The sequence below is a fragment of the Pelodiscus sinensis genome, chromosome 16 (assembly GCF_052426305.1).
Source record: "Pelodiscus sinensis isolate ZL-2025 chromosome 16, ASM5242630v1, whole genome shotgun sequence".
Lineage (NCBI taxonomy): Eukaryota > Metazoa > Chordata > Testudines > Trionychidae > Pelodiscus > Pelodiscus sinensis.
In genome coordinates, this window is record NC_143067.1 from 10,558,551 (window position 1) to 10,572,366 (window position 13,816).

The 13,816-nt window shown below is 39.9% G+C and overlaps 1 protein-coding gene across 5 annotated transcripts in view; it reads left to right on the plus strand.

Moving 5' to 3' along the window:
* Positions 1-9,661, plus strand: part of FAM13B (family with sequence similarity 13 member B) — a 103,435-nt gene extending 93,774 nt beyond the window's left edge. For all 5 annotated transcript variants that reach the window (XM_075900463.2, XM_089769471.1, XM_006116004.5 and 2 more), the window contains 7 exons: positions 393-619; positions 1,266-1,349; positions 3,991-4,086; positions 5,004-5,087; positions 5,182-5,354; positions 6,235-6,336; positions 7,285-9,661. In XM_075900463.2, the coding sequence (XP_075756578.2) occupies positions 393-619; positions 1,266-1,349; positions 3,991-4,086; positions 5,004-5,087; positions 5,182-5,354; positions 6,235-6,336; positions 7,285-7,408 (890 nt within the window). In that variant the 3' untranslated portion in view covers positions 7,409-9,661. The remainder of the gene's footprint in view (positions 1-392; positions 620-1,265; positions 1,350-3,990; positions 4,087-5,003; positions 5,088-5,181; positions 5,355-6,234; positions 6,337-7,284) is intronic.
* Positions 9,662-13,816: the final 4,155 nt, after the last annotated feature.

Here is a 13,816-nt window from a genome sequence, read left to right on the forward strand (position 1 = left end):
ATAAGGGGACTTCCAAAAGAAGGGGATTTTCTGACATTTGGTCAAGTCTAGACAGGCCAAATGTTGGAAAAACTTCTTCCTACAGAAGAATTAGGGGAGGGGGGGGAAGCAGCAGTGTAAGGGGTGGGGATAGCAAGTGATGGAGAGGAGGAGAACAGAGAGGGCGGGGCTTCAAGGAAGGGGCGGGGTGGTAGATCTTGGCTTGTTCTGTCATTTAAAAAGTGATCTTGGGTGTGTTAAGGTTGGAGACCACTGATTTAGACTGACTTCAGAAAGGGTTAATTGAAAATAGTTTGTATACATAAAATGTATGTCATCCTATAAGTTCTTTTGCAATTGTCTATTTAGTTCTAAATCTTTGTTCCTTGGGATGGGGGAAATTTCTTAACCAGATGAAAAGCACAAATGCTCAGATGGAGAATTCATACCTCAAACACGTCCACGAAGTAACACTCTTCCAAAAAGCTTTGGCTCTTCTCTTGACCATGATGAAGAAAATGAAGATGAGCCCCAAGTTGTGCAGAAAGAGAAGAAGCCCACCAAGGAGGCTACACTTGAAATCATTTTGAAAAGACTGAAGGAGAAACGAGTTGAAAGATGCTTGCCAGAAGACATAAAAGTAAGTCTAAATGACATTTCTTAAAAACAACAGATTAAAATTAGGAATATGAATGGTTAATGGGTAAGCATCACCCTTACCAGGGCAGGAGCACTTAAGCCAGACAAGTGCGCTTCAGCCCCCATTGCCCACCTCCATTTAATCAGTTAAACATAACATTTGACCAGTTAACTGGGATTTCCTATCCCTACTTAAAATACTTTGTAAAAGAGCAGTAAGACATAGCTCATCTGAGATGTCAGTTTATCAGTAGATGAGTTTATCTAGCAGGAACGAAGGTTGCATTTGTTTCAGATGTCATTTAATTTTTAGTAAAATCATATTTAGTTCAGAACTTCACACTCTTCTAGCTGTATTCTTGTTATACTTGCAGAGGAAAGATGATGGTTGTAATACTTGCTGAATGCCGATTTGTATTTTATTTTATTGGCATTTACAAAAATGCATCGTTGCAGCACAGTGTTTTTCTTTACCAAAATCTTCAAGTTTTATTTATATTTCTTAGTTAAGGACAGAATACATGGACTATAACTAAATGTTATGATTTGCTAAGATGCCTATCATTTGTCATATTGCTTAATGTAGACTAGCTATTGAAAAGGTACTTGCGTGTTTGATATAGATATGAATTATTCTTGTCTGACAGAAAATGACAAAAGACCATTTGGCAGAAGAGAAAACATCTCTCCAAAAAAGTCTTCTGTACTATGAAAGTCAACATGGACGGCCGGTAATCTTTTAAGTTCCTCAAAACTACTCTAAAATATGCCTAAGAAGTAACTAGTATTCTGTGAGGACACCAATTGTTAACAGTTATTGTACCAAGAGATAATGTAATCGATCAGTTGTGCTAATCAGTTTCCATGTTACCATTGTTTCTGGTGGAGTTATATATAATCTTAAAATTCACATGATCGCATTCAATCATTATATGGGGAATTTTTACTATGGAAAATGTTAATGTTGAAGGCAAGCTATGGAATGGAATACGTGTGTACTTCTGAAGCTGCAGAATCGACTGCCCATTGACATACAAAGGAAAGAGAAATCTTATGCAAGCATCTACCAGTCAGGCCGGATGATGGACGACAGGGTGGGCAAAAGGGGCAACTACTCAGGGTATTGATTTAACAGGGTCTGCAGCTCCTGCTATTGCAGCAGTGGCAGTGCCTGGAGCCCTGAATCCTTTAAATTGCCACTGGAGGACCACACAGTGTGCTCCGGGCAGATCTTAAGGCTGCCTGGGGAGGCCAAGGTGCCACATGTCTAAGGGCCAGCTGCCTTCAGCTCCGCTGCTTCCCCCTGAGGTCCCTTCCAGGAGCGTGGTGGTCATCCCCACCCCCCACCTTTCCCAGGGGTCCAGTGTGACTTTCAGCTCTCCTGCTGCCAGTGTTTCCTTTTTGCTAGGAATCAGATCAGATAGTTGTGATTAAGATCGCTGGATTCCTTACTTAAATTAGCATGGCCAAATATTTTCACAAAAACAGAAATTCAAAAGACTTGAATTTAGTGTTGTCTTACTGGCTGTAAATATATGGTACATTGTAAATGCATTTCCCAGTATACAAGCTAGACCGGATCTGTGACTCAGCTTTGCAGTATAATGCTCAGCCTGCATACTACTTTTAACAGGTGACGCAATAGGGATGTAAACAGTTAACCGGTTACTCGGTAAGACCTCCACCCCTCTGCGTGCTGCCATGGCCCAGCCACATGCTGGGCAGGAGCAACCAGGGCCACAGCTGCATCCCCAGTCCTGAGACATGGCAGGCCTGACCTTGGCCTGGCCTTGCTGCAGTGGCAGCTCCAGCCTCAACCGTGCTGGCAGCCCCTAGCTCTGCATCCTGGGCAGGGTGGACAGGACCTTGGCTGGCTGCATAGCAATAGCAACCCCAAGCATGCTGCGCCCTAGGCCATGCTGTGGTTGGTGGGGGTGCTCCAACCCAGACCAAGCAGCGCTTTGCCAACAGCACGATGGGCCCAGCCCAGCCTGCCGTGAAGCAGGCCCACCCAGGCAGGAGCAGCCCCCGTCGGGTATCACAATTAACTGATGTCATAGGGATGTAACAGTACTTTGTGTAAATACAACATTAAGACTTTATATCTAGTTTGGAAAAGTTCAGGGACAATAAACCTCACAACATACTGTTCAGTTGTGAAATAGAACTAGTTTACTGGAAATGGTTCAGTTGCTTGTAGTTGTTACTTCGTATGTCCGTTTGCATATGAACTTAGCCAATCCATCATTGTTAGTAATAAGCTATCAAAATTGTGATATGTTGAAAACTAAACTTTAACAAGCTGGAAGCAATAGTCTTAGGTTATTCAGTATCCTTGCATTGTTTGGTGTTATCTTTTTGGAAGAAGTGCAGTTTGTGCTAGTGATACAGATATTCTCTGAACCATTCCCCCAAGTTCTTTAAGACACAGTAAATATCCAAAATGAAATGCAGCAAGGAAACTTTAAGATGTACTAGTTTTGAACATGTGTACTTAATGATACAATACAAGAGGGCTGGTAACCTTGGAACAACTGAGTTCTAAAATTCTATATTAACTGTATTTTCTTGCTAGATGACTTTAGCAGCAGTATTTCTTTCCACTTATTCACAGTTAACTGTCTAAATTTGTCCTTGATAGATCTTCTTCCAATCCAGTTGCCTTTATCCTGCCTCTTTACGTGTCCCTGATCGAGATCACTAGTTGTCCAACCACTGGATATTCCCAAGCCCATTTCAAATTGCTGTTATCTTCTTGTTCAAGGGGCCAGTATCCCTGGTGGGTATTACCAGTGTGCTGTGGTACTCTGGTCAGACCCTTTATGCTATAGGTTAGGAAGGGGATGGTATAGAAGTTAGCTGTGCTGGCCCCTATGTTACTTAGGGATTTCCCTGTAATGAGGGAATCCGTAGTTAGCCATTTATATCAGTTTTCTGGCTTCTTTACACCATCAGAGTAGTGACCTGAGAATCTGCAATAAAACCAGATGTTCCATTACAGTAGGATCTTTCTCTTACTTTGCTTCTCATTTTTTAGAAAATTGGCAGAATTCCTCCTCAGCCTGCCTCTGCTGTTATCAGAAGCCACTGCTCCAATCTGGGTCCTTTTTTCTATTCCCCCGTAGCTCTTTACAGTTAGAAACTACTCTTCTGCTTGAACTGTCATCTTGTCTATTGGGAATTCTTCCCGTTGGTTTTTCTTTAAGTCATTTCTCAGATGAAAACAAAGCTCTGTATTTCTTTTTGGGGTGTTATCTAAAGTGGTACAATATTAGGTTACAAATAATCCACACTGTATTACAGGAGCATGATGTCAGAGCTGATGGCTGTGTGATCTATGCTACTCTGTTACATATTTCTCTTTTTCTTTAGGTTACTAGAGAAGAAAGACATATTGTTAAACCTCTCTATGACCGATACAGACTTGTGAAACAAATGTTGACTAGAGCGAGCATTACTCCCATCCTTGTAAGTAAAGTAAATATTTATTCATGTGTTAGCCTGACAAATATTTTAAAATTGCTAATTTGCAAAACATAGCATGAACAAAAATACACCATGCTGGAGTTTTCCCTTTAAAAATTACAGAGCACAATCTTTGTGCTCAGGACAATTGACCGTATGGGATGGCAAAGGTAGCTTTAAACTACCTTTTACCCCTGGGGACAGCCATATTGTACTCCTGCCTCTTCCTGGAGCACTGTACCTGGCTTCAGGGTGCCAGAAATTGCTGGTGAAAAGCTGGCTCTGCTAGCTTTGAGCAAGCTCAGGAGTCCTGCATACTGGGGGAAGCCTCATCAGCCTTCTTTTTAGGGCTGGTATAAGTTTGCTTTGTGCCACTTAGGTGGTGCAAAGTAATCTTTCCAAAGGCTGCAGATCACTATGGAGATTGTTTCCCTAATTGACTGTGGATTTTGGATGTGTATCAAGGGTAAAAGTGTGAATGGAAATTCAGAAGGCAAATGTTTGAACTTTATGCCTATTGCATGCGATGGCTTTTACCTGATTTTAAACTAGAAGATTTCCCCAGCATTGCTTGACTCCTTAACTCAATTTTTGTTGTTTGGAAAATACAATGAAAATTGGACCAGGAACCAAGTGTGAGCCAACAGCTCAGTTCTGGCTTGTGCCAGGTCTGGGACCTCTTCTGCAGCTCTGCAGTTTAAATGTTGTAAAAGCCAGGCTGCCTGTGCACTTGGCTCCTATTACATTTAAACAGCAAAGCTGCAGCAAGGGTAGCTCCTGGACCCGGTGGGAGCTGGGACAGAGCACTTCCCTTATTGACTAATTATGTAGTCGATACAAATTGTATTGACTCCATGATTAATCAGTTATCCACTTAACAACATTAATATATAACATAGAGTAAATATGGACTGTTGCAGGGATCACCATCAACTAAGAGGCGGAGTCAGATGTTACAGCCCATTATAGAAGGGGAAACTGCCCACTTCTTTGAAGAAATTAAGGTAAATAAAGTACTTAAGTATTTCAGTTCCTCCTTGCATATTCAAGGGAAATTATTTAAATTGGGTTTTAAACTGCCTCTGTACCACCATGCAGGAAGAAGAGGAGGATGGTGATAGTTTGTCATCAGAATTGAATGATACCTTAAAAACTGATGTCCCAACTCAGTCTGTTTCAAGCCCCGTTGAAAATTCGGAATCTGATGTTGAAGAAGGTCAAGAAAAGCTGACTCGGGACCTCCGACTATCAAGTACCCGAGCAGCATCTATGTGCGTATCAATAGGAAGTGATTAGTATTGTTGTGAGAGTAGTACAGTAATTACTCATTTAACACATGTCCGCTTAACACGTTTTTGCAATAGCACAATTTTTTTTTTTTTAGGGAAAGTTTTTTGAATAACACGACCGTTCCCAAAATAACATGAAAATAATCAAGTGGTGGATTACTTCACGCAGCAGTATAAGTTGGTGAAAACAGTGGTAATACGCATGAGCAGATAATACACGTGGTCACAGTGCTCCTCCGCTCACTTTATTTTTGTGTTTTAACAAACAGAGGTGACTTGTGTTGCTAGATATCTAATGTTGACGTTGATGACCGAGCACCAACAAAAAATTGACTTTGCCACCACCACCTGAAACACAACTCCCCACCTTTTCCATTATTTTTAATGGGAAAATTGAGCCTGCATAGCACGTTTCGCTTAGCACAAACATTTTCTGAAACGCATCTATAGTGTTAAATGAGCAATTACTGTACTGACCATACTTAGGACTACAACACCAAATGTTGAGTTTCTCTATATAAGCAGTTGTCTTTCTGTATTGCTCAAAAAATTTCTTGTGTTGAGCGATTCATGTGTGTGTCCAGTTGGGAACCTCTACTGTTAGCTAAGTTCTTAATTCTCATATTAAGATGTTTCAAACAATTCTGTGGTGATTGAAAAATTGCACTCCTTTTATTAATGATTAGCATATGTTGGTCTTTGATTTAAATAATAAAAAAAAATTGGGATACCAAACTGCTTCTGAACAAAATCAATGTAATATCAATCATCTTAGTTTCTTTGCTTTGTTTTTAAGAGGGCAGATGAGAGTTTCATTCTTATTACTTGGACAATACCTTTTTCTTTCTTTCTTAATTTTTAGGCCTGAATTATTAGAACAACTTTGGAAAGCCAGAGCTGAAAAAAAAAAGTTACGAAAAACTTTGAGAGAATTTGAAGAAGGGTTTTATCAACAGAATGGGAGGTTAGTTTAACAGACCAATGAATATCAAGCTGGTGCTTCATTTTGTATTTGTATTTTTAGCTAGAATTTTTTTTTTAAGTATGCTGTATGGGAAACTGAGGCACTAATTTTTGTAGCAGGGTATCATCTTAACGTCCACTTAAATATCATCAACCTTCTTGCACTTTATGATATTCATCATCAAAATATTTTACTGCTCCTTTCATATTAAATCAAGAATCCTAGCAATTGGAAGCTAATCCCTTACACCAAGAATCCATGTGTGTACCTTTTCATTATGCGTAGCTGTTTTTTAAGGTACCAGTCAGTCCACACCCACCTATGAATATAACATAGAAACTGAAAAACGTAAATGATCTTCTTGTCAGGCATAATTTATCTTGCTTAACCAAAATTTATATTTATCTTCTGGCCAGCTATAAACTCACTGGCAGCTATAGATACATGCTTCCATTAATAGGGTTTCATTTTGCAGTCATCAGTCAATTGCAAAACTGACATTGACTTCAGTGGGTGAATGGTCAGGTCTGTAGAGAACAGCAGATAACTTTCAAATATTTAATAAAATTTTAATCTATCTATTCATTCTTATCTCAGAATTGGGTCATATTTTGTATCTTTCTATGTAGTCCTTTATTCCCAATATGATTTAAAAAATTCATTGATGGAAAAATTTTCCAGAAAAGCTGAAGACTCTTTTGACTATACTGCAGGTGATTGTACTGAACTATCCTTCAGATTTTTCTCTCAGGTATTTTAGTTGGTTATTCTACCAAATTAAACTCCTTAGTGCTACGGCAGTTGCAGCATGTCTGTTATCAAAAGGCTACATGTCAAAAAGGTCACCTAGAATCATGTGGGCAACTCATGCTACTTCTGTGCGTGATGTTTGACTGTCTGAGATGTACAGGATTTTCTTGGAATTTAAACATTTCTTTCTGTTTACAGGAATGTACAGAAAGAAGATCGGACTCCAATGCTGGATGAGTACAGGGAGTACAAGAAAATTAAGGCCAAGCTTAGGCTTTTAGAAGTCCTTATCAGCAAACAAGATTTTTCAAAGTCAATATAGATTGTTCCTTAAAAACACTGAATAACATCATGTTTCCTCATATTACCATAGTACTTATCAGGTGCTTGTGTTCATTTTGTCATGCACTGTTGAAAGAACCCAGTTTGTGCACTTTAGTATGGTGCCCCTATAAAATGTTTGAAGGGTAAGTAGGTCCTGTCTAGAAAGCAAATCTTCTAAAATTGAGACGGCGCTATCCAACTTTAGCAAACACATAGTTTCCTTCAATGTTTTATATTACAGATGCATCTTGGTCCAGAAAGACTTGATTTTTGTCCTTTAAGCATTCAAGAACTTTGGACATTCAGCTTTTTGTTATGATCAACTTTTTGTTATTACCAGCTTTTTGCATTACTGAAGAAATTAAGTTAGATAACTATCTTAATGCTACACTGAACTACTCCTATTGCCTTTTTATTATGGCAGAAATGACAAAAAATTCACACACAACTCTTTTCCTGGAACACCAAAAGTGAACAGAAATTCCTTTTAAAGAACTGCTCTGGAACATCTTTGTTTGATTTCTGGTATTGTAAATTACATCCATCTCATGGTAATATGCATTACGACCAGTGGATTTTGCTATGTAGTGGTCACATTTCCTCCTCGATAAGGATGACAGTGGACAAACCAGAAAGTGACCTTGCTTAGTGTATTTTTAAAACTTGGGGAAAAATTGAACAGTTCTATCACATGCTGCCTACTGGACTTATGTTACTGTTGTTCATTTGATCAGTTATTGTTTATCAAATAGTGGTCACGTAGTGTTTTGTCTGAATTGGATACTGCATCTCACCCTTCAGAAGATCTGAGAAACAAAATAAACATTGCAGTTTATGGGAAATCTGATGGTGCTCAGACATCTACAGCTCCAACAGATAAGAGCTGGCTTAGGTCAATTACATAATTTTGCTGTATCCTAAACAAGTTTTATGAAGGGCTAAAATCACTGTAGTTAAAATGCATCTGAGAATGGATAGTTTTGGTTTTAGGGGGAAATTACTGCTGTGCATCACAATGTGTTATGCAGCTGGGGAACAAAAATAAGTGGTTTAATCCTTGCGATGTAAGCAGAATAGTACATGGACCTTGCATGATTCAGCTTCAGAATGGATACTAAAACAATGTTTTGGTGATCACTTCCACTGTGTTGAATGATTATTTCGCTTGCTTATGCTATACAATGCAACAGCCATCAACAGCATTTTTTGATCTGGCAAAAACTAAGTGTTAATTTTAACTGATGCTTTTCAGATTTTTCAGTGTGCATCAGTTTGTGGCCATGTTTTGTATGCAACTATTCTCACAGCATGTTTTATGACTGGCTATTGTCAACACAAATATTATTCACACTGCTTAATAAAAGACCAAAAATGAATTTTTTCACAAAGTTACTAAGAACTGACTTGCATGTAGCCTCATAGATTAGTTGTTCTGTCATGTAAACATATGGAGTAAGTTCAAAATGAGATTTCTAGTGCACCAGTCATCTATGTGCTGTAGAATTTTTTTTGGGGGGGGGGGAGGAGGGGGTTACTGTGGTTATTGGCATGTAACTTTAGAATTCAGAAGAAAGTACTAAATTATTTGGGCACTGGTGGTTTACCTTTTTATACAGCAAGATTATTTTAGTGGGCCCTAGAGAGAATTGTGAGGTTAAACTTATCTTGAGACCATTTATCAATTTTATTCAGCTCCATTGTGCAATGTATACTTCAGTTATTTTTCTTGAGTCTGCAGACGCGGGTGTATCCAAACTTCGAAACTAATGTGTACTGTATGGTGTTGTACATGAATGTTTGTGTTTTATATATACCACATGCAAAATGTCAATATGCACTATTTAAATGTTTTAAATAATATATTCCTCCTTTATAATGCTTAAATCTATATGATTCCAATATTTTTATAAGTGAGTGAATGATCAGACTGGTTCCAATTCAGAATTAACAGCTGCTTTGTGTGTGTTATGCAGTGTTTGGCTGTTTATTCAGTATAGTAGATAAGCATGGCAACGGTTATGCTACAAGTGTGTTTTGTGCCATCCTTGTTGAGCAATAAATAAATGGTAGAATTAGGAATTTTGTGATAACATAGTTTTACTTTGGTACAAGTAAAAACTATATATCTATATATCAACATATAGATATATATAAAAATATATATAAATAAACCAGATATAATTGCATTGCTATGTCTGGCATTCATTGTATAGACTTTTATAATAAAAGTACCTTAACTTGTGTTGTCATACTTCATTGCAGTAGTTTCTTTTCATGATATTTTGTCCCTACAAAGAATGCAGTGCCCTTTAAAATTCCTGTGGGTTCATACTGTAGTCTCATTCACTCTTTAGCTTGATCCTTAATCTTAGAGCATACTTTTTGTAAAAAATGCTTTTGTCAGACACTTCACCCCATGCCAGTTTGCTCAGAATATTCCTTTATAAAACACATACTCCCATCTTTACTCACTCTGTATTCATCCTGGCCAGCAAATACTATTGCATACATTTTTGTAAGCTCTGTAAGGACCGTTTTCCACAGAGTTGGTTTCTAATAGCATCTGTTAATGTATGATCACTCCTAAGATTATCTTTGACTGTATTCTGGTTTTGTGAACAAGCATTTCTGTTATACTTGTGGCATGGGGTTATTAATCAAACCTGGATTTTGTCTCTGAGACTTGTAGCATTATATCATGGTCTTCCAGAATCCTTTTTCCATGATGAGACAAGATTTGTGTAGCTTGAGGCTTTAGGAGATGGGTCACCTGTTATCTTGGTTTCCACCTTTAAGCTTCTGGAATTCTTGTTGACAATTAAAACAGCTATGAAACTTTTGAAGTATGTTGTAAAACAACTTAAAATATACTAGTCTCTTCACATAATAAACTTTCTTTGATTATAGTTAAAATAACAATGTTCTTTATACATGAGAAACCAATTAAACTGGAGGCTAAGCATTCTTTTGCCTTTTTTGGTACAAAAGACTAGCACAATGCTGCCAAGTTAAAATTTGACTTTCAGAAGACACTTGTTTTTAATTTTGACTTTGAAAATGTTCTAGTAACATTCTGAATGAATTTAACTTCACAAAATACATGCAGATTAATATGGACACCTTTCTGAAAGTAGTCAGAACTTGAAATACATGAACTTTACATTAAGAAAATTGAAAGCTTTTTACTACTGTGTATATATAACAATCAGTAGCAGACTTCTAAAATGCATACAGTATTCGGAAAGATCTTTACCATGTGCAATATATTAAAAGTGTTACAGTGACTGTCTTCATTTATTTGAAATGATCCCCAGATATTTGTGATATTCTGAAAATGACAGCAGGAAGATGGAGTAGATCTGGAGGGTAGCTATTAGTTGCAACAGTCATGATGGCCATTTTCTGCCTACATTCTTAGCTATGCAACTGCAGCAAAGGCAACAGGGTAATTGCAAGTATGACTATATACAGCAATAAAAAACCTACAGGGCTCTTGAGTCCAGGACCGTGGGCTCATGATCTTGTACTAAAAATTTCAGGGTAGATGTTCAGGCTGGAGTGTGGTCTGAGATCTAGTGAGAAGAGTTGATGTCGGAACTCAGGCTCTGAGATCAGACCATCTGTGTTACAGGGCCAGTTTTAGCCCCAGCCATGAGAACCCGAGTTCCACTTGAGCCAGCTGTGATTGTCATAGGTCTCCTATTGCAATATAGAGATCTCCTGAGGGGCCGTCCTTTGCATAAGAGCCTTCTATCTCCTATTCCTGTCAGTGCTAGGACAGGCCTTTGGCTTCAGTCAATGAAAATGATGCTTTGCCAGCAAAAATGGACCCATCTCCTGTTGTGCTCAGTTCAGCACAGATGATTCCTTAATTGCCATGTGAGAGCTAAGCAAGGACCAGAGGAATGAAGAGGTGCTGTAGGGGCAGAGGAGAGGAAACGTGATAGGGACCAGGACAGGAACTGGGCAGTCGGCAGACTGAAGGGGGCTGCTAGGGATTACTGTATTGAGGAGACATGCAGGCAATATGAGTGGAGCAGGTACCTTGTCTGCCTTCCTGCGGAGAGAGAGAGAGCAAGTAAAGGGCAGTTCCCACAGCCCAGGGGGTAAGAGAAGGTCACAGCTTCCCTGTTCAGTGATCATCTATATACTTGAACACAGATTGACGCTGTGATAATCCCCCACAAGCTGTGCAGCTTTCCTTAAAATGGGATGGGAGGGGAATACAAATGCAGGTAAAAAAATACAATTGGCTTAAAAAAATTATTTAAAAAAAATGCCTCCTGATTCAACAAGCAGTATCTGTAGCAGTATTTTGAATACAAGGCCGTAAGGTAGGTCTGATGCCTAAAGAAAGGCTTTCCAACCTTCATGCAGAGGCTCAAAATCCTGGAGCACCTTGACTGGTTCAAAGGGCACAATGCTTAGGAATTGCCACTGGCTCCAAGCAGCTTGGAGTAAGAGACTCTTCGGGGGCTGCCATGAGGAGAAACCACCTGAGCAGCGGAGTAACCATGTTCCAGCAAAACAAGTCAAGAAGAGAGAAAATGAGCATGGCAAGTACCTAGGGCTAGGGAAATCCCCAACTATAAAGCTACCACTTCATCGGGGGAGGGGGGAATTGCTAGGAGTCTGCCACAGGAAGGCAGATCTGGGCCAATACAATAAATAGCCTATTACATGCTCTAGCTTTCCAAAGGTCTGTGGGGACTGGTAATCCCTGGAGGTCACATGACTGATGACTAGCATCAGGGCCTGCTGGGAGATGGGGACAAGCTATAAAAGACCTGTGTGTTGCTCAGACCAAATGGAGAAATACTGTGGAAAGAGCACTTGGGGCGGTGTCTCAGCAGGGGCCAATGGGGGTGCCCTGAGACAGCAGCTGTGACCAAAGGCCTGGAGAAATCTGCACACCAGAGATCTGTGGGAAAGAATCCTACAATGGAGATAGCTTTTGTAGGAAGTAGCCCCAGGAATCAGCAAAGCAGGGTACCTTGGGAATTAAGGCCAACAGCTGCTCTGTTTAGGATCTTGGGGCTGGCTAGAGGTAGGGAACCCATGCAGCAAAGGGGAAGGACTATTACAAAAGACTGGTTACCTTTGCCCCCAAAGGAGAGCTTAGCGCAGCCTGAGGGCAGAATTATCAGTTCCTTGCTTTGGGCAGTCCAGTGGAAACTGAGGGGTGGCTCTACCCTGACACTGGACTGAAGTAAGTGATCCTATTGCAGATGCCTCAAGTGTCCTTTTCCAGACACTGCTGAGCCAGTTCTACAGCAGTAACAATGTGCAGCTGTGCTTTATTTAAGCTCTGGGAAGATGCAAGGAATGGGGGTTGGGATTCTGTTGGAGGAATAGCATTCCTTTGTGAGTTGACTTTGTAACCAGAATTGGATCACTAACAGGAAGAATTGGGAGGGTGAACAGAAATGCCTGATGACCATTATTGGGTTTTTTTTTACTCATCCTGGTGGCTCTCAGTGAGATTCCCACTAATGCCAGACAGCTGTGTGGGCTGGAGGGTAAACAAGAGTTTACTTGTTTTGAGTTAGGGGTGGAAGGGGATGTGTCCCCTCAGAGAAAGACTATTCCTTTCTCAGTAGTATCTGTATAAACAGTGGGGCATTAGGAAGATGTTAGGTCAGCAGAAGTATGAAGAAATAATGGTTAAAATCTGAGTCAGCAATGACAGGAATACCTATATGACTACTGCAAAACCATAAACTCTGAAGCATCACATGGTATTTATTTGTCTACGTTTATAGAATCAGTGGTCCCTAAGTTGTATTAAACAGGGTAGCAACTTCAAACAATAGAGAGAAATATCAATAAAAGTAACTTAACCTGACACGTGGCTTCTGTTAACTCTAGTTAATTTGTCCTTTTCACAAACTTTTGTCCCCTCAGAGGGGCAGGGGAGAGAAATGTGATCAGTGACTCAGTGTGAGAGCAGTCACCGCCGCTGGTACCATAGCATCTTTAGACCACTGTATACAGCTATGTGGCTCTCAAAGATAAAGAGCATCTCTCTCCTTTTTGCCTTTCCTGGAACAAATCTGGTTCCTAGGTGGGATTGTGTGCTGAGCTGTGGACAATTAAAAGACTCTGGTGCACTTGTTGTCCAGTCTCTGCACTGGTGCCCCTCTACATTTTGTGGAGTGCAGAAGAAGCTGAAAGCCCTCATAGCCTTGTTACTGCTTCAGAATTGGCTGTCTACAGGAGGGTGACAGGAGTTCAGTTCTTTAACCTGACAGCCACCCAGATAACTAGGCAGACAACAACCACCCTGGCAGCAAAGGAGAAACGTGAACCGACATTCACTGAAGTTTGTTCCCTTGTTGGTTTCTCTCCCAGGCTCCTTCTGAAATGTGGGTCTTGGAGCAGGGAACCAAAATGACCCACTGAAAAA